This window comes from Leptopilina heterotoma, unplaced genomic scaffold (genome assembly GCF_015476425.1).
Source record: "Leptopilina heterotoma isolate Lh14 unplaced genomic scaffold, ASM1547642v1 Lhet_54, whole genome shotgun sequence".
In the NCBI taxonomy this organism is placed as follows: Eukaryota; Metazoa; Arthropoda; class Insecta; order Hymenoptera; family Figitidae; genus Leptopilina; species Leptopilina heterotoma.
This window is the reverse complement of record NW_025111118.1, coordinates 3,988,214-4,010,049: the sequence shown is the minus strand read 5'-3', so window position 1 is coordinate 4,010,049 and position 21,836 is coordinate 3,988,214. Positions and strand designations below refer to the sequence as shown.

The 21,836-nt window shown below is 21.6% G+C and overlaps 1 protein-coding gene across 2 annotated transcripts in view; it reads left to right on the top strand.

Moving 5' to 3' along the window:
- LOC122508400 (GTP-binding protein RAD) overlaps positions 1-21,836 on the top strand; it is a 65,238-nt gene that overhangs the window by 41,346 nt on the left and 2,056 nt on the right. For both annotated transcript variants that reach the window (XM_043621702.1, XM_043621701.1), the window contains exons 4-5: positions 7,499-7,714; positions 21,163-21,245. In XM_043621702.1, the coding sequence (XP_043477637.1) occupies positions 7,499-7,714; positions 21,163-21,245 (299 nt within the window). The remainder of the gene's footprint in view (positions 1-7,498; positions 7,715-21,162; positions 21,246-21,836) is intronic.

Here is a 21,836-nt window from a genome sequence, read left to right as displayed (position 1 = left end):
CTTGCCTTGACGATTCAATTTGTTTTTTATCTTTTATTAATGGTTTTTCACATTATGCACAAAACTTTTTTTGAGCTTTTTTTGTACCGACGTCACAGAAAACACAATTTTCGATTTTCCGAAAATGTAATTGAACAAAAAGTTAGGTTTCACTAAGACAAGCTTCGACAAAAATGCGCGTAGGTGGCGCTAGTGAACTTGACAAAAAAACGCGAGTGGCCTACCTAGACAGTAGGCCAACCTTGACTACATTCCCCTACTATAATAATAACTTATTAATCATTTGTTTATTACAATTTTAGTACAATTTTTAAACATGTTTAAAAATTGTACTAATAAATTAATCATTTATTTAATAAATAAATAAGTAAATAAAAAAAGTTATAAATAAAATAATAGTAAATTAATTGAATTCTTTTATTTATTAATTTTTTAATTTCATTATTCGGCAATTTTTTTATGGTGTCTTTTTTGTTTGCCTCACAAACTATGGAATTACCACGAATTCTAATAAAAAAAACCTTCAACTTTTTCTATTAATGACAATAATTTGTAAAAAGTTGCAAATGATTGTAGAAATTCAATTATTTTCAAAAGTAATAAAATTCTTCTTACAAAGTTCAATTATGTTCAAAATTAAAAAAAAAATTCTCGTCAAAATTACAATTATCTGTATAAATAACAAAATTCTTCTCCAAAATTCAATTATTTTCAAAAAATTTCCTCATTTGAATGATTTTCAATATTTCCCAAAAGAATTCAGATGTTTAAAAAAAAATTTAATAAAATTGTACTTAAACATTTAATTATTTTCATTGTAAATAATAAAAATTTCACAGGAATTCAACTATTAACGAATTTTTAAAAAAATTTCTTTGCAATAATTCCAATTAATTTCATAAATAATAAATTTTTTTTTATGAATTCAATTATTCTTATAAATAATAAATTTTTATTAGGAATTAAATTATTTTTATAAATAATAAAGCTCATCGCAGAATATTAATTATTTTTAGTACAATTTTAATCGAATTCCTTGAAAAATGTAATTATTCTTAAAAATTTGATTAAAATTTATCAAAAGAATTCAATTATTTAAAAATTTGTTGTTAAAATTCTTTATAAGAATTAAATTTTAAAAAACATTCAATTATTCAATAAATTATTTACTTTTGTATTTAAATAATATTGAATAATTATGAAAAGGTTTCAAATTAAAATATTTGAAAATTTGAATTTTCTGTACTTTTATTAACTGGCATTTCTGAAGAATTAATTTTTTTGAAACAGTTTAATTTAATTTTTTTAAAATAATTTGAAGTTTTTATTTTCTAATATATTTAATTGAAGAATTTCCGAATACTCGAAATTTTATGAAATTGCATTTTAAACAAATGTATTTAAAAAATTCTCAAAGAACTTTCTTAAAGTTATTAAAAATAGTTGATTTAGTTCAAAATTTTAGTTCAAAATTTTAGAAAATGACAATTGAAATAAAATGATAAAAATAATTTTAAGAAGTTACAGTAACATTATTTTTAATATAAAATAATGATCATACTTTTATAAGTTGTTTAATTTCAAAAAGGTTTAAATTTGAAATTTTTGAGTAAAATTTTTTCCATTATTTTCTAAAAATTTCAAAATTTTCAATTTTATTTTCAATTAAAATTTGCAATTAACAAATAAAATTTATAAACATTTTTTTCCTTTATTTTTAAAAAACTTTAAATTTTATTAAAGCAATCATAATTAAGAAATAGAAACGATGTAAATTATTTCCTTATGAAAATTAAGAATTTTCTATACAAAAATATTAAGAAACGGGAATGGTTTTCTTTCCAAAAGAAAAAAAAATGATTTTGTGAACAAAAAATAAAACATAAAATTAGCAATTTTAAAAATAATAGAATTTAAAAATTTGTAATTTGAATTTTTGTTGAAAACATTAAAAAAATCCAATTTTGGAAAAATTACAAATAATTGCAGAAATTCAATTATTTTCAAGAGTGATAAAATTAAATTATCTTTCAAAATTTAAAAAAAATTCTCGTCAGAATCCCAATTATCTTTATAAATAACAAAATTCTTCCCCAAAGTTCAATTATTTTCAAATCAATTTCAAATTCCCAAAAATAGTACCCAAACAATTTAATTATTTTCATAAATAATAAAAATTGCTCAGGAATTCAATTATTTACAAATTTTTTATAAATTCCTTCGCAATAATATTCAATTATTTTTATAAATAATAAAAATTTTTTTAAGGAATTCAATTATTTTCATGAAAAATAATTAAAAATTGTAGAAAATAATAATTGATTTAAAATGATGAAAATAATTTTGAAAAAGTTATTTAATTATTATAAAACATGAAGAAATCGATCACTCCGAGTCTTCGACTCGGAGCAATCGCTATCTTCATGTTTTATAAAAATATTCTTATAAGTTAGTGAATTTAAAAAGATTTGAATTTGAATGTTTTGAAAAATTTTAATTCATACGGAAAAATAATATTTAAATATTTATTTAAAAAATAGTTATTGATGTTTTCGAATAATTTTACAATTAAATAAATTCGTAAATAAATGTATCAGAACATTTTTTTGAGTAAAATTTTTTCCTTTATTTTCTAAAAATTTAAAAAGTTTTAATTTCATTTTCAATTAAAATTTGTAATTGACAAATAGAATAGAATATGTAATGTTTCTTTTCCAAAAGAAAAGAATAAGTTTCTGAACAATATTGTTATTGAGAAATATAAATTATGCATAAAATATTTCCTATTTCATAATTATAATTTTTTAACAATTAACAATTTTCTCATATTTTTTTTTTATAAATAAAAAGGAGAAAAATTTGCATAATTTAGATTAGTCAAACGAAATTTGTTATAGAAAAAAGCATATAATAAACAACAGTTATTTGTTAATCATAATTTTTTTATATTTTCTTCTTTCAAATATTGTTTTATTATAAATCATGAAAAAATACCTGCATTTTTTCGATCTGTCAAACAATATTTTTTAAAGAAAAAAAAAACAAAAAAAAACAAAAGCATACACAAAAACTAACTTCAAAGTGTGGACAGACAGAATGAAAGAATTAAATACGAAGATTATTATAGTTAATTCCTATCAAGAAATTACTATAAAACCAATTTCATGGAATATTTAAATTATTGTCTCGATAATTAATAAATAATAATAATAAATCTTGAAATATAATAAATATTTAATTAATAAATATTAACTGCACCCATTTATCAGCAGCGACTTAAGTTCTAAAATTTTTTAAAATCAAATTTTAAAGTTAATTTCTTTTTTTTTTGCTCAAAATCAACTTATGTTGATAAACATAAAAATAAACTTTATAAACTTTATAGTTTTGAAAAATTAAGTAGGTTCTGAGTGTAAAAATTAATATCTATCTTTATCACAAATTAGTTTTAACCCTCCTACGATTTTATCATTTTTCAATTTTTCAGGAAATAATATAATGTTGTTAAAATTAATTTTGACTATTTAATTTTTACTTAGATATTAAATACAACTATTTAGCTTCAAGTAACACTGCGAGTTTTATTTATATGACTCTGAAATTAAATTTTTTCAAATAAATAAATGAAATAATTACAACCCCGAGTATACTCGGGTTAAACCGTAGGAAGGTTGAACATAAAAATTACTTTATTTATTAAAAGAACTGAAAATGAAAGAAAAATGTTCAATCTCTCAATGAATTTATTGTTGGAACATGTATAAACATGTTCGAAAATTTGTACCTTTTTGTGTTGCGGGGAAATCACATTTCAATATGTGCATAGAGTTAGAATCATGTTCAACGTCTTTACAGGCATCGATTTGTTCTATTCAGCATGTGTGTACATTCTGAATGTAGATGCAGAATGGGTATTATGGATGTTGAAAACAATGGTATGAATGAACGGACTGACGGACGGATATCGGTATTCTCAAGCGCTTAACGGAATATTCGTTGTTCTCAAAAATGTGTCGACAAACTCGTCTCTATATACATATATATGATGATGATGATGATGAATATTTTCAGAAACGTGCTTCAATCGGATTTTGCACACATTTAATTCCTCTCTTTTGCGCTTGCACACTCTAACTTTACTTTTCACTCTACACTTTCAAAAACTCGTCTAGGAAGATAGCAAATATATTCCAAGTCATTCGTAACATTGACATACATATATATATTCAGAAATTTCTAATTAGTTTGTCTTCTAAACTGAAAGCCGTCTTAGTATTTGCTTTCGAGTTGAGGGACATTTGCTGATTGCGTCTTCAATTTATTGAAGTTCAAATTGTATTTACGTTACGAAGAGGAAGCTTACTCTCAGCCAAAGTGATAAATAGGAGAGAATGGAAACTGGAAACATTATAATACCAACGGAGAGGAATCTTCCATTATTTTCTATTTTTGCTCTTTTTTCTATTTTTTTTTCTTTTTCTATTTTTGATCTTTTTTCTATTTCTGTTTTTTTTTTCTATTCCAGACTTTGCACTCGATAATTAATTTTCTATTCTATATTTTATTTTCCTGGCTTTTTCCTAATTTTCATAAAAAATATTTACTTTTTTCTTATCCTGCTAATAAACTGAATTATATTTTTTAAAATTGCTAATTATTAACTATAATAGTTTGAATGTTCTTTCATTCATTCATTCACTTTTTCTGTCCCTCACACTCTAAAGTTGTCTTTTGTTAACTTTAGATAGATTGTATAATTATTATGTACTAGCAAATGTTACACGAGGAACGTGATATTCAATTTATTATTGTTATGCAAATTACAAAATTTTTTATTTCCAAATATAAATTTTTGTAAAGAATTTCATAATCAAAATTTAAAAAATTTACTTTTTAAGTACAAAATTAATTATTACTCTTCATATTTTCAAAATTTTTCTAAAAATTTCACTAAAGAATTCAATTATTTTCCAAAATTTTAATAAATCCTTGTAAACAATTCAACTATTCATTTAAATAGTAAAATCTTTACAAAAATTCAATGACTTTCAAAACAATTTAAATTGAATTCCTCGGATGAATTCAAATATTTTTAAATATTTCCATAAATTTCAATTATTTCCTCGCAAATTTTAATGAATTCTTCCAAAAAATTCAAATATTTTTATAAATAGTAAAATTCTTCACAAGAATTAAATTATTTTTAATCAAATTTCAATAAAATTACATGAAAGAATTTAATTATTTTCAAAAATTTCCATAAAATGCAATTTCAACAAGAATTTAAAATTCTCTAAAACTAAAAATAATTTAATTATTCTCAAAATATTTTTAAAAAATTCTATATAAAAATCAAATTACCTTCAATGCAATTTTTAAATACAATCGTCAAAAAAATTTGAAAGAATTCAATTATTTTCAAAAAATAATAAAATTCTTGTGATAAATTCAATTATTTTGAATATTTTAATAAAATTAATTTAAAAAAAAACTCTAAACAAATTCCATTATTTTCGAAACACCTTAACTGAATTTCTCGAAAAAATTTCATTATTTTCAAATATTTCTATAAAATTCTTCATAACAATTGAATTATTTCTTAAAATTTCAATAAATCCTTCGAAACAATTTAATTATTTTTATAAATTGTAAAATTCTTCGCAGTAATTCAATTATTATTATAAATAGTAAAATCCTTTGAAGGAATTCAATTATTTTCAAAACAATTTTAATTGAATTCCTCGGATGAATTCAAATATTTTTAAATATTTCCATAAATTTCAATTATTTCCTCGCAAATTTTAATGAATTCTTCCAAACAATTCAACTAATTTTATAAATATACAAAAATTCTTTGCAGGAATTAAATTATTTTTAATTCATTTTTAATAAAATTCTTCTTCATAAAATTTAATTGCTTTTAAAATTTGCAATTAAAATTATTAAAGAAACTCCATTAGTTTAAAAGAAAATTGAAAGCAATTCTTCAAAAGAATTTAATTAGGATTTTTGAAAATTTTTAATAAAATTCTTTGCGAGAATTCAGTTATTTTTCTAAATAATAAAATTCTTCAAAGGAAATTTTTTGATAAAATTTTATCTCTTTGCGAGAATTCATTTCTGAATTCTGAATTTTATTTTTCTAAATAATAACATTCTTTGAAGGAAATTTTTTGATAAAATTCTTTCCAAAATTTCGATGATTTTCAATACATTACTTTTAAAATTGAAAATATTTGATAAGAAAAATTATAAAAAAAAAATTCAGAAACAAAAAGCAAACAAAATTTAACTTCAAACTGCGAACAAATTACAGGAACTTGTACTTTATTATTATTAATTAATAATGAATTAATTAATGTTATAATTATTTTTATTTTATAATTAATTTAAAATTGTCATGACAAATAGAAATTATCAAAATTTTTTTTCACTTCTTTTTATTAAAAGACTAAAATTTTGTTAAATATTATGTTTTTTCAAATTGGAATTATGCTAATTTTTGATCTTTACTTCTAAACAAAATAAGAAAATTGTTAAACAGCTGTGATTAAGAAATAGAAAATTAATTTATTTTACATTATTTTTGTTTAAGATTCACAATTTTTTTAACAAATTTATTATTTTTTTTTTTTTAGAAAAAGAAAAAAAATATTTGCACAATTGGTATTTTTAATCTTATTTTTGAACAGGATTTTCGACGGGAATTAAGACATTCAAAAATTAAAAATTCAAACCTTTTTTAAATTAAACAAATTACAAAAGTATTGTTAGAAAACATGAAGATATCGATTGCTCCAAGTCGAAGACTCGGAGTGATCGATTTCTTCATGTTTTCTAATAATTAAAGATGATCGAGAGATAAAATCTTTTTTTTATATCATAAGAATATCGACTGTAACTTCATCAAAATTATTTTTCATCATTTTAATTCAATTATTATTTTCTAGAATTTAAAATTATTTTTTATGAAAATAATTGAATTCTTTAAAAAAAATTTATTATTTATAAAAATAATAATTGAATTCCTGTGAAGTTTTTATTATTTATGAAAATAATTAAATGTTTGCATACAATTTTATTATATTTTTTTTAAATAATTGAATTCTTCTTGGGAAATTTGATTAAAATAGTAGATATTGAAAATCATTTGAAATTAGAAAAATGCATTTTATTTTTGAAAATAATTGAAACTAAGGCAAGAATTTTTTTTTTTGAAATTCATGAAAATAATTGAACTTTGGAGAAGAATTTTGTTATTTAAAAAGATAATTGGGATTTTTAAGAAATTTTTTTTTCAAATTTTGTACATAGTCAAATTTTATAAGAATTTTATTATTTTTTTTTTAAATAATTGAATTTCTGCAATTATTTGTAATTTCTCGAAAATTGAATTTTTCTAGTGTTTTCAACAAAGATTTAAATTAGAAAATTTTTTAAATTCTATTATTTTCTAGTAGAGTTATTAAAGAGAAACAAAAAACAAAATTTGTTACAGGTGTAATAAACAGAGGTGACTCATTCAGGAGGCGAAGGTCGAGGTCAAATTCCTTGGCACCTGCCGATCAAGAAACGGAAGAAAAACCAGTCGCACCTCCCAAGGAGGTTATTTCCTACACTGTTGCGATATTAGGAGCCCGGGGTGTTGGTAAAACAGCCCTCATTAGTCAATTCATGACGAGCGAATGCATCAATGCCTACGATCGACAGAGAGGTGAGACTCTTTTTTTTTTAATTTCTTAAATCAAATAAATTAAAAATTATCTCAAATCACATTTTTTTTTAGGTTCATATTTTTGTCCCTAAATAATTTTTTCACTTTTCTTTAATAAATTTTGCAAACCTGTTTATATGCAATAAATAAAAATTCCTGTTGTATAAAATTTTTACTTGAAAACAAAATAAAAATTGTATATAAAAAAATACATATTATCTAAATTACTTTCTCATTGAATTTTACTAAAATAGCAACAAAAAAAAAATAGAACTGGTGCTTTTTTGAATTGCGTTGAAACATTAGGGACAGATATAAATCGTCTTAAATGGAAAGCGTTTATCTTGAACGGGTTAAGAGGCAAGAATATCGTATATACAGTTCCATTTAAGTCTTGTGACAAATCGCCATTTTTCTTTTTTTTTCTTTTTTTTTTTCTTTTTCGTGGCGAGAAACAAAACAAAAATGAAAATCGGAAGATAAAATATTTATCTTATAAACATATAATAGAAACTGGGACTCTCGCCCTTTTTTTTTGTTTATTTTATGAAATTTCATTATCGTAAGAAACATTTTCTTGTTATAATATATACGGAGAAAATTCGTGTTGAAGAATAATAACGACCCTTTTTTAATGGATTTGGGGAAATATTTAAAGATCCGTTTTTTGTATTTTATCATTTATTTACAAACATTTATTTTTTTATGTAATGCCAGTAAATTTTCTTTTATTGCTGCAAATTAAACAAAAACAGGGAATTTTTTTAAATCGAGAGCTTAAAACGAAGAGTTTACTAAAATTATTATTATTATTATTTTTATTATATACATGGCAAAAAAATCTTTATCTGTAATAGCTGTAAATTTTTCTGCATTAGCGAAATTTTTAGTTGTTTCAGTAAATACTTTCGCTATTCTAGAGATACTTATCGCTGTTCCAGGTGAAATTTTTTTTTCTTGTACATTTACATTTATGTTTATTTATTTATATATATTTAGAGAAAAAAATTATAGGAATTCAAAAAAATTCTATCGAACCGAAAATTTTCATATTTCCTCCGTATAATTTTCCAACTGTGATTGAAATTGTTAAACACTGTTGAAATTTGTTGCAATATATATTGCAAGTGAAAATAGAGGGGGGGGGGTGAGAGGGTTCAATCATTGTATAAACATTTGTGGGAGCTGGATGAGACAGTCGCCATGGGGATTGCTAACCAGGAACATAACACGTATACCAACAAGTACAACATATGTGTGTGTTTATATTGTTTCTGACAAAGTAAAATTATTCACGTTTGTGCGGTTTTCTGACAAACTCCAAAGTCTCAGGACAAAATTGTTGTACATTTATATAGAGAGGGATCATGTAATTTTGAAAATTAGCATATTAGATAACAGACAAACCAACGTACCGTATACGTAATTATTAGAAAAAAAAGAGAGGCCAGTGGCCCTTGTATTTTTTTTTATATGTAATAATATTTCTTAACGCGTGGCTCTCGGCCAATCTTCTCTTTTGGACGTGGCAGAGCTTTTTCAATTTGAATACATTGTATAAATATATGGAACTTCGCAGTTATTAATTTGAAAAATGAAAACAAACATTACTCAAGAAATTCTTAAAGAAAAATTTTTTTTATGTAATTTGTTATCAATTTTCACACGCAATTAGCGGAAAATAATTATAAATAACAATAATAATAGTAATAATAAAAATAAATAATAACAATAGTATAAATAAAATACGTTTAAATTCAGTTGTATTATTTCTGTCTTAAAAAAATATTAAATTAACTATAATAATCTTCGTATTTCATTCTTTTATTTAAATTCTGCCTATCCACACTTTGAAGTTAGTTTTTGTGTAAGCTTTTGTTTTGTTTTTTTTTTTTGTTTTTTTTTCCTTAAAAAATATTGTTTGACAGATCGAAAAAATGCAGGTATTTTTTCATGATTTATAATAAAACAATATTTGAAATTAGAAAATATAAAAAAATTATGATTAATAAATAAATTGTGTAAATTATATGCTTTCTTCAGTTTTTTTTAAAACAAATTTCGTTTGACTGATGTAATTTATGCAAATTTTTCTCCTTTTTATTTATAAAAAATATGAGAAAATTGTTAACTGTTAAAAAATTATAATTAAGAAATAGAAAATATTTCATGCATAATTTATATTTCTCAATAACAATATTGTTCAGAAACTCATTCTTTTCTTTTGGAAAAGAAACATTACATATTCTATTCTCTTTTTCAATTACAAATTTTAATTGAAAATGACATTGAAACTTTTTTAATTTTTAGAAAATAGAGGAAAAAATTTTACTCAAAAAAATGTTCTGCTACATTTATTTACGAATTTCTTTAATTGTAAAATTATTCGAAAACATCAATTTTTTTTTAAATAAATATTTAAATATTATTTTTCCGTAGGAATTAAAATTTTTCAAAACATTCAAATTCAAATGTTTTTAAATTCAATAACTTATAAGAATATTTTTATAAAACATGAAGATAGCGATTGCTCCGAGTCGAAGACTCGGAGTTATCGATTTCTTCGTGTTTTATAATAATTAAAAATGACCAAGTGATAAAATTATTGTTTTATATTATAAGAATATTATTACAGTAACTTTTTTATTATTATTTTTATTGTCATTTTTTTTTCATTTTATAATAAATTCAAAATTTTTACTATTAATTAATTTAAAACAAATACCTATTATTTTTAAACAATTTATCTGGTTTTATTTATTAATTATTATTTTATTGAGAAAAAAGACATTATCGCAAATGTTTTCCCTTTTAAAATAAAATTGAAACTTTGTGTCAAAAATTGCAATTAACAAATAGAAATCATGCACATTTTTTTCATTTCTTTTGAATAAAAAAATAAAGTTTCGTTGAAAATTGTTGTTTATTAAATCAAAATGGTCCATAGTTTTTTCTTTACTTTTACACAAAAATTAGAATATTTTTAAAATTTAACAATTAAAAAATAGAAAATATGCCCATTTTGCATATTTTCTGTTTATCAATCGCAATTTTGCTCGGAAAATTAAAAGTTTGTTTTAGAAAATGAAGAAAAATATTTGCATAATTTCTATTTTTTAATCACAATTTTTGTACAAAATTCTTTAATTTTTTTTAAACAAGTACAAAAAAATTTATTATTAAACCTTTCTTTGTAACAATTTTATTATTTTTTCTTGCTTACTATATTAAGATCAACTTTATGAAAAATAATATTCAAGAATTAATTTATTGACAACTTTGAAAATAATTAGTTGGTTAAAAATTTTTATTGTAAATTTTCGACTGTAAGAGAGAAATTATTTTCAACTTTTGCTGTATTTGAACAAACAATTTTGACACTTGACACAAGTCAAGTGTCGAAATTGTTTGTTTTCAAACTAATAAAATTTAATCATTTCAATTAATTAAATTATCTAAAATTATTTTCTAATAAATAAGGACCTGAAGAAAGAGTTTAATTTACAAAAACTAAAATTTCTTAATAGTATAATTGATAGTAGTTATTAATAGTAATAAAATTAAATTTCAATCCATATTTTTGTTTCATAAAAAAATTTTTTAGGTATTAAAAATTTTTAAATTCTATCATTTTTAAAATTGTTAATTTTATACAAAATAGTAAAAAAAAAGTTGACAGCGCGCGAATTGTTGCTAGTTAAATTAATAATAATAATAATAATAATGATATAATTATAATAATAATAATTGAAAAATTTTGAATAGTACAAAATTTTATAGCCCATACTTTTAATATTTCTCATATAGCGTAAAAAAGCCGAGTCTAATAACAATTTCACGTTGAAATATAATTTATTTTTCCATTTTAAAATGTCAGGACTAAAAGTCGAGACTTTTTAACGTTTATTTTGCACTCTACTTGCATTTTTCACGAGCACAAAGTTTTCAAAAGAAACCGTGTTTTATTATTTTTTTTTTAAAAAAAAGCCTCTTTCATAAATCTATAGAACTTTTTTTGCAACTACTTTTTTGTTCTTAATATCTTTGTTTCGCGCCAATAACAAAATTAAAAGTTTGAAATTCGATTTCTTTTTCAATTTTCATTTTTTGTTCGATAAATATCCAATGATGAAGGAGGAAAAAAAATTCTTTCCTTCTTTTCTTATTTGATAGATTGAAAAATATTTTCTATTATAATTTTTGAGAAGTATTTAGTGGAAAAAAAAACAAAAAATCTGATGAATTGGAAAAATAAGCTGTGCAATTAATAAAATTTCCAAATATAAAACTGTATTTAAAATTTTATTTCTAAAATTTTATTTCAATATTAAATTGTAAAATAAAAATTTGGAAATCGTAATTTTCAGAGAGAAAAATTGTCAGTGATGGAGAAAAAATTAAGAACTAAAATAAAACCATTGTTATTTTCTGTGAAAAAAAGTAATTTTATTATTTATTTCTGATAATAAAAAAGTAATTTTATTATTAGAAATCACTTTATGTGCTTCTTTATGCTGTAAAGAAATCCCGTAGCAAAATTGTGCGTAGCTTTTAACGAATCGAGGAAAAACCAGAATCTATTTGCGGTTTTATTAGTTTAGGTCCAATTCAAGACAACAAACTGTCATTGCATCTGCATTATCTCTTTATCGATAAACTCGATCCGAATAATTTTTTCCTAATCTTATCATTACTATATTGATAAATAGTTTTTTTTATATTTTTATTTACTATTTACTATTTACTATTTTGTTATGCATTACTTACATTCTATTATATATAGGGGAATGTAGTCAAGGTTGGCCTACTGTCTAGGTAGGCCACTCGCGTTTTTTTGTCAAGTTCACTAGCGCCACCTACGCGCATTTTTGTCGAAGCTTGTCTTAGTGAAACCTAACTTTTTGTTCAATTACATTTTCGGAAAATCGAAAATTGTGTTTTCTGTGACGTCGGTACAAAAAAAGCTCAAAAAAAGTTTTGTGCATAATGTGAAAAACCATTAATAAAAGATAAAAAACAAATTGAATCGTCAAGGCAAGTATGCAGAAAATTTGTGGGACTCATGGTTGAAAGGAAAACAAAGTAAAAAATCGAATCCCGAAACGTATTTCTTTATGGTTACAACAATTCGGTAATGTTACTTACTGTCAAGGTCGGCCACTATGTGTTTAAAATGCGCAAAGTTGAGGACGAGCTACTTCATTTGCAAAAACTGCAATTCTGTATAACTCATAATATAATTGATCATCTTATTAATATTTTTATTTAATTTTATTAATATTTTAGTGCAAAACTTTTTTTTATTTATATTTATTTTTGTATATTGTTTATTGTTATTATTTTGTTATTTCATTAAGTTACAAACTGTAAACAATAAAGAATCAATTTTCCGTAACTCCAAACATGTTATTTTATTTTTTAACGATTAATGCCCTTTGAATTTTAAACATGGCCGACCTTGACTGTAATGGCCAACCTGGACTACAAATTTTTTTTTTTTTAAATCTTTATAACTTTTTCATTTTTAAACCTGTCAATTTACTTTGTACAGAAAAAATGTTCCTATTAAACAGGACTTTCCAACCATATACTTCAATTGTCCAAATTCATTTTTAAAAAAAAGTTATAAACAAAAGTCAAAAAGGTGGCCGACCTAGACTATGTTCCCCTATTTTCGTATTTTTTATTTATTAAATAAATATAATTTTCTTTTAAAAGCTTATTATCACAATTGCCACAATTTTTTCCACACTAATTACATTTTTTTATATTTAAAAATTGTCCCATTCTTCTGCATTTATTTATTTAAAACAATTATTTAAACTTTAATATTTACTTATTTATACTTTTATTTTTTAATTTATTTAATCGTTTATTTACCTAATTTGAATTTTTCGAAATGGTAAAATAATAATAATAATAATAATAAAAATTATAAATAATTAAAAATGCTCTCGCTAAAAACATCGCAATATTCCTCCCTTTGTTTCGAACATGAGAAAAAGGAATAAATAGAAAAATGATGGAATTTTAATTAGAAAATGACTTTCTTTTTGTAAAATAAAAAGGAATTTCATTAATTTTTTTTTTCGTTCATATATATAAATTCTCTTGAAATATTGTTCTATTTACTTTTTTCTATATTTTCTTCCTAACCTTATGCTTTTTCACTGTCATTGCAACTCCTTTATCTTTGCAGAGTGATTTCTACCGAGAAAAATCTTTTTTCTTTGTCATTTATTTTAAGAGAAAACAATAATACAGTCCAGAGAACAATTCCCCTTATCAGTGTTGTTGTCTTGGGGTCGTTATTCCTTCGTTAAAAAAAGAAGAAAAAAAAGGATTTAATCAAAAAAAGAAAGAAAGTCCTCTAATAAAATACTTTTCCTGTCAAGAATAATAGGAGAAATATTTAAATAATCGAAATAATTGAATTTAGATAGAATTTATTTTAATTAATTATTTAATATATTTAATTTATTTAATTTATTTAATTTATTTAATCAAATAAGTGAATTTTAAATTATTTTCGAATTATTTATTAAATGTATTTTATTTATATTTTACTTAAATAATAGAAGAAATATTTTTCTATTTATTTTATTTATTTATTTTTATAAACAGTAATTAATTCCAATTTTCAATGAAATTTATATTTATTACTTTTTATTTAATCTCTTTGAGTTTTTTTTCTCAATTTTCATTAAAACTCATTGCGCTTTCTATTTGTATAAAAAATTCCTCTCAATATAAAAATAATTTGCTTCTCTTTAAATAGAATATTAATTAATGAGAGAAAATTTTATAAAACTAGAGGAAATTACGTATTTTTGCAATAATAAAACATTGAATTTCAGATTAAAATACACGTTCATTTTTACTCGAGAGCTCAACAAGAGAATAAGGAATTAAGTGGAATAATACTACTTCCGGTTTTATATTTCTTCTCTTCTTCCTCTTTTTTTTTTTTTTTTTTTGTTATCCTGCTACTATTTTGACAGTGCAATATGTCTTGTAAAATATTAATGTTATACCATAAAGAATTTAAGCATCCATGCAGCTGCAACATTTACGAGCAACTTCACTAACATTTAAAAGCTCATATATGACGACTAAAAATAAAATAAAATTTTTAAAAATAAAATCTTTTTTTGTAAAATAAAATTTAATTAATATTAAATTATAATTCAAAAATCAAAAATATTTTTACTCTTTCATCTGAATTGGATTTTTTGTCTTCCCCTCGCCCTCTATATAGAATTTAATATATTATGAAAATTTAAAAATTATAAAATAGAGGTGAAATGGAGAAACGAAATTTTATACACGGAAAAATATGTTTTTACAATAGAAAAAGGAGAGAAAATAAAATGAATATCAATTTACTGCTTACAATGAAATGTAAAGCTTTCAATTTACAACCCCGAGACTTTTACATGAAAAAAAAGTACGTTCAATTCCTTTCTATATAATGAAGCCACGTCAAATGTTATAATGCAAAAGAAAAAGAGTAGAGAATTCATTCAAAAAACATAAAATTTTCTTCGTTTTCTTTCGAATAAAAAAAGAGAAAAGAAAAGTTCACTTTATATAATTCACTCCATTAGGAGAACATTACATAAAAAAAATTCCCAATCACTTGATTGGATTTTCTGAAATTAACCACACTGAATAATAAAAGAGAATCAGAAGAAAATAAATAGAAATTAAAAATCAAAAAAATTAATTGGTTTATTAATTTTAATTTTTAATGAATAATAATTATTCTTTAAAAATTAAATTAAATCATTTTCAATTATTGAAAATGAGTGGAGAGAAATTAGAAATAAATTTTATAGACAAAAATGGAGAATAAAAAATTAAAAGTAGTATAAAATGAATAGAAGAAATTCCATTCTATAAATGAAAGGAGAAAAAAAATAATATAACAAAGAAAAAATAAGTTGAGAACAAAGAAATAAATTATATTGATAATTGAAGAAATATATAAATTAAATATTAACCAAAAATAAATAAATAAATAAAAAAACAAAGAAATGAAAAATATAAATTAATAATTGAAACAAATGCAAAAAAGAGATAAAAAATGAAAAAAATAATACAAACAGAAAAAATAGAAATAAACTAATTCAATGAAAAGTAAAAAAGATAAATAATAAAATAATAAAATCAAAATAAAAAATTGAAACAAACAATTTTTTCATATAATTGAAACCAAAAAAATAAGAATTGTGAATAAATAATATAAAGAATCAAAATATGTTTTGTCAAAAAGATAAAAATCGGAAAGAAATAATGGAAAAACAAATAAAGGAAATAAATAATAAATAGAAAAAAATAAAAAATAGAAAATAAATAAAAAAAAAATAAATAAACAATAGGAAATAAATAAGAAAAAAAAAAAAAAAAAAATAGGGAATAAATAAAAAAGAATAAGAAATAAATAAAAAAATAAAATTAAAGTACAATATTGTAGAAAAATATACGAAAGAATTTTACATTTATAATGATGTCTGTAAATAATGCTTGAGAAAAAATACAAATTTATGATCCTCACACAGAATCCCTATAAGATTTATTTTTCAGAATGCCTTCGAAATTCCAACAATTTTTCTAAATTTTTCAAGAATCCCCAACGAAAGAATTCTTTTCATTCTTTGACAATAATTAGAAAACATTTCTCTCTCTCTCTCTCTCTCTCTTCTAAACGAGAGTACAAAATTATATTAGGAATATTTCTTCTTCTACAGATAAAATTTTTCATATCTTTAAAAATTTTCTCCAGTTATTAATTCGATTCCTTTTTCATATATACTTATTCTTATAAGACTCAGTATAAACAAATCTAATAATTCAATAATCTGATTTAAATCTTAAAAAGAGATCGTCTCAATTTTCTCGAGAAAAAATTTATTATACGTGAAATAAGAATATAGTAGAAGAGTTATACGGAATGTAATTGGAGAAAATTGAATGCGATTTAACTTGTGATGCAATAAAAAAATGAGAATTCGAGAAATTTAAAGTTTCAATATAAAAAAAAAATGTGGTTTAATTTTCTATCTACTGCTTCTATTCGAGTACAATTAAAATTAATTCTGATAAGGATTTAAATGAAAAATTTTATTTATATTTATTTTAATTTCTTTTTTATATTTTATTCATTTTATTTATTCTATTAATTTTCTTAATTTTCTTAATTTTACTATTTTTTTTTAATTTTAGTAATTTTATAGTAATTTTAGTAATTTTCTTTATTTATTTTATTTAAATTTATTTAATTTACTTTATTGTATAAATAAATTTAACAAAAACTAAAACTAAAAACTAAAATAAACTCCAATGAAATATATTCGAATCGAAATTTTATTAAATTTCTACCTAATTTATTAATAATTTAACAAATCGACAAAAATGACAAATTTTTATTGCATAAATTTATTGCAAAAATACGTAATTTTCTCTACTTTTATAAAATTTTCTCTCATATTTAATATTCTATTTAAAGAGAAACGAATTATTTTTATATTGAGAGGAATTTTTTATACAAATAGAAAGCGCAATGAGTTTTAATGAAAATTGAGGAAAAAAAACTCAAGGAGATTAAATAAAAAGTAATAAATATAAATTTCATTGAAAATTGGAGAATTAATTACTGTTTATAAAAATATTTTGAATAAAAAATTCTTTCACTGATTTCAAGATAATTTTTATGAACTATTTTATTTTGATCATTGAAAAGATATTATTTGGTTTTCAGTGTTTATTTTTAACCTATAATTATTATCTGAGTTATAACTAATTTTGTACTTTAATTATTTTTTCAATACTTTTTTTATTATACTTTTATTATTATTATTGTTATTATTTTTTTTATTTTCTTTATTATTATTTTGATTGTTATTATTTATTTATTAAATAATAATCGTTGCAAATACAAAAATTGATGGCTCGAATATTCTATTTATAACAAATAAAAATTAATTTAGTTCAAATAAATATTTACTCGATAATTATAGCCTTTGATTAGAAACCAAAAAAAAAAAAAAAAACATTTTCTCATTGCCAACGAAAATATTTTCCTAGCGCAAAAATATATTTTTCAAAAATACTTTCTTTGATTAGAAAATAATTTTAGTTTAAAACAACAAATTTTCTTTATAAAATAAAATTAATATTTACAAAAACTAATATTGAAATGTTAAAATTCAAAGTAACAAATTTTCTTTATAAACTAAAATTAATAAAAACTAATTTTAAATTTCAAAGCAACAAATTTTCTATATAAAATCGTTAAAATAGTTTAAAAAAAAGTTTCGTCAATTAAATTACATTTTTAGTTGTTGCTCCTCTTACATTCGTCACTATATCTACGAGGTGAAAGAACTCATTAACGAAACATTCAATTTATATATCTTTGAATCGTAAGAAAATAATAATAAAAATAAAAATTGAAAACTCATTGAAAAAAATGCGCTTTTGCGCTTAATTCTAAAAAAAGAGATCGAGGCCAAGGAGAAATTGAAGTGAAGAAAAAGAATGTGAAAAAGAAAAAAATATAATAATACAGGAAAAATCTTGAAATTATCAAGAAGAATTGTTAGCACGCGAGCGAGCGCGCTCTCTCTCTCTCTCACTCTCTTTCGCGCTTAGTTGGAAATAAATGAAATAAAAACGAAAAAATTTTTACTGAGAAAGAAATATAAAAAAAGTGAAAAGTGCATGAAGACGTGTAGAAAATAGATGTGTTTAAATTTGTACCAGGTTGCGCTATAAATGCACATCATAGAAGAGACTCGTGTCTGTTCATCGTCTGATTTTCTCACACTTTCCGCTTCTATTTCGAATCCGCGTCCTCTATATACAATACCAAGATTTGTCCATAAAAAAAATTTGTTTAAATTTATTAAAGAAAAAAAAAAGTACTAACGCTCTTTTTTTCATCCACATTTTATCCAAAATGAAAAATAATCCCTTCAGTTAAAAAAAAAAATCATTTTTTTTTCTCACGTGAAAAATAGATTTTTGTCGAACGTGCTCTATGTCAAATTTACGAAAATTATTCTGCGAATATTATGAAAATGTTTTCTAAATGAAATCCTTGACATAATTTCCCTTCTCCCCCCTCTTCGACACAACGACAAAAATTTTACAGAGGAAAAAAAAAATTTACCGTAAAATTTTATTTTAAAACCCTTTGAAAATTTTGTTTTTCATTAATAAGAATGATTTACTCGCGAACTGATTAAATAACGTCAATTTATTAGTATTTTGAATTTATATATAAATTCTATATTTTACATGGTATTATGTTTTGTAAAACATTTTCATTTTTTTCACGATTTATAAATTTAGGAGAGGAGAGAGAAAGAGAGGGAGGGAGAGATGAGGATTATTTAGTTGACATAATTCTTCACAGAAGAAAAAAATATCTCTTTTTCTTTGAATAAATTAATAATTAATTTCTTGTGTTTTATATTTTATTATTATTAGTTTTTCATAATGTAAACATTTTGACAAACAATCGATTTATTATTTTTTTTATATTTATAATTTCATATAATTTTTACAGTAAACATTTTTATTTATTTAAATTTTTAATTTATTTATTTATACATTTATTTTGTTACTTCAGTAATTAAATATTAGAAATCGAATTGAAAAACACGATAATTAGAGAATAAAATTAATTTGCAAATAAATGTAAATTTTTTTTTCTCAAGTTTTGAATGTTCAAAATTGGATGAAATTATTTTTCTGTTTAAATATTTTTTCAAAATTACTATACAAAAAGGAGAAATAATTAAAATTAACCATTTACTTACTCAAGAAATAATCTTTTTTATAAATATAAATATTTTCTATAAAAAATAGGAATTAAAAGCAGGAAAAAAATATTTTTGCTCATTTGAACGTTCAAATGTTTAAAAACATGAAAATTAATAATTTACTGAAAATAATAATATTATTTGAATAATTTAATTTGTAAAAATTTATTTCAAGTTCTTTTACTTTAAAATAAATAATAACAGTAAGAATAAAACTAATATTAATAATAATAATAATAATAATAATAAATTTTAAAAAAGTGAACAATTTCCCACGAGATTAATTATTGCCTCTATTGTACAACTAATAACGATTGAATTCCATGAAAATCTTGAATTATCAATAGACTAATTGAAGTGTAATTCAATCCTTCAAAATAGAACCGCTGTTATTGCAAATGCGACGCTTTCCCCTCATATGACATTTTGGCACGTATTAATTGACACATGTCAATATTATTTTTGATTGAAGGCCATTCAAAGAGTACAAATCGCTTTGATTAATCATTATTATTTACTCGCCTGATAAATATGTAAAGATCTAATTGACATGCAATTAAGAATTTCAACTAAATACCTCATGAATGAACGTAAAGAAAAAATAATTTCTTTCTCCAAAAAATAACTACTTTTTACCTACATTTTTACTCTCATTCTATTCAAATTAATTATTTTTTAATCAAAATAAATATTTTTATTAAAAAGAAAATTTTCATAAAAATAAATATTTTTATTAAAAAGAAATTTTTAATCAAAATTTTAATTTTTATTAAAAAGAAATTTTTAATCAAAATTTTAATTTTTATTAAAAAGAAATTTTTAATCAAAATTTTAATTTTTATTAAAAAAAAATTTTTATTAAAAAAAATTTTTAACAAAAATTAAAATTTTGATTTAAAAAATTAATTTGAATAGAAAATGGTGGGATAAAGTGTGGTAATACTTTCACGGTTAATTTCCGGTTTATTTATCTAAAATATTTAATGGTTTAAAGATATTTATTATTATTTTATTAAAAATGTATTTTTTTAGTTTGCAAAAAAAAAATTGTTATTATTATATTTGTAACAAAGATTGATCTTAGTTTTGCGATCACTTGAACTGACGTCAATGTAATTTCGACCTGACATTTAACATCTCCCGGTAGTAATCGGTTTCGTGATTCGTTGTCTTCTCTTAGATTTCTACTTGCATCGTAAACGTGACCCATCGAAGACGCTTTTAGAACAAAGATTACGTCACTTCCGACGTCATGGGTTTTGTCGCAGAAATTGTTTCCAAGTCAAATTTTCAACAGTTTCTCTCTCTATATGCCGTAAACTTATTTTTGAAAATCAAAAAACTTTTCCAATTTTCACAGAAATCTTTTGAATAATATTTGAGAATTTGGTTGGGTAGAAATAAATGTTCTTCTTCAATTTTTAATAACAGTTATACAGCATTTTTTTTTTGCACATTTTTCTAAGGTTTTTTTTTTTATTTTGTTCTGTTTTAAAAATTCGAACCAATTTATGGTAGAAATTAATATATATTTTATTTATAAGAAAGGAAAAATTTAAGAAATTTGTATTTAATTAGTTTTGTTTTTCGTTCTTAATTAATATTAATCATTTGTTGCAGATATGCCCTGTGAGCAGTCAGTTTTTGTGATGCTGAATGGAGAGGAGAGTGAATTGAAATTTTTAAATATTACCAATCCAAAGGTGAGAAAAATAATTATTATATTATTTAAAAAAATATTTAACCAAATCTTGGCGCTATGTTGGCAAACTATTTTTATTCATATCCTCGGTACATTCTGGGAAAATATAATAAATTATTTTTATTCACATCATGGGCGAAGATTGGCAAAATGTTTAGCCAAATTTTCATGGCAAACTTCAAAAATTATTTTTGTTGCGAATCTTGGCGAAATATTTAGCTAAATCTTGGCGCTGAGTTGGAAAACTATTTTTATTCAAAACTTCGGTGCATTCTGAGAAAATATTTAGCCTTATTTTTGGGGAAAAATAAAATAAATATTATTTATTTATATCTTGGCTGAATTTTGGGTCAATCTTGGAAAAATATTTAGCCGAATCTTGGCGCTGAGTTGGAAAACTATTTTTAATCAAAACTTCGGTACATTCTGGGAAAATATTTAGCCATATTTTTGGGGAAAAATAAATTATATTTATTTATATCTTGGCTGAATTTTGGGTCAATCTTGGAAAAATATTTAGCCAAATCTTGGCGTTAAATTGGAACATTATTTTTATTCAAATCTTCGGTACATTCTGGGAAAATATTTAGCC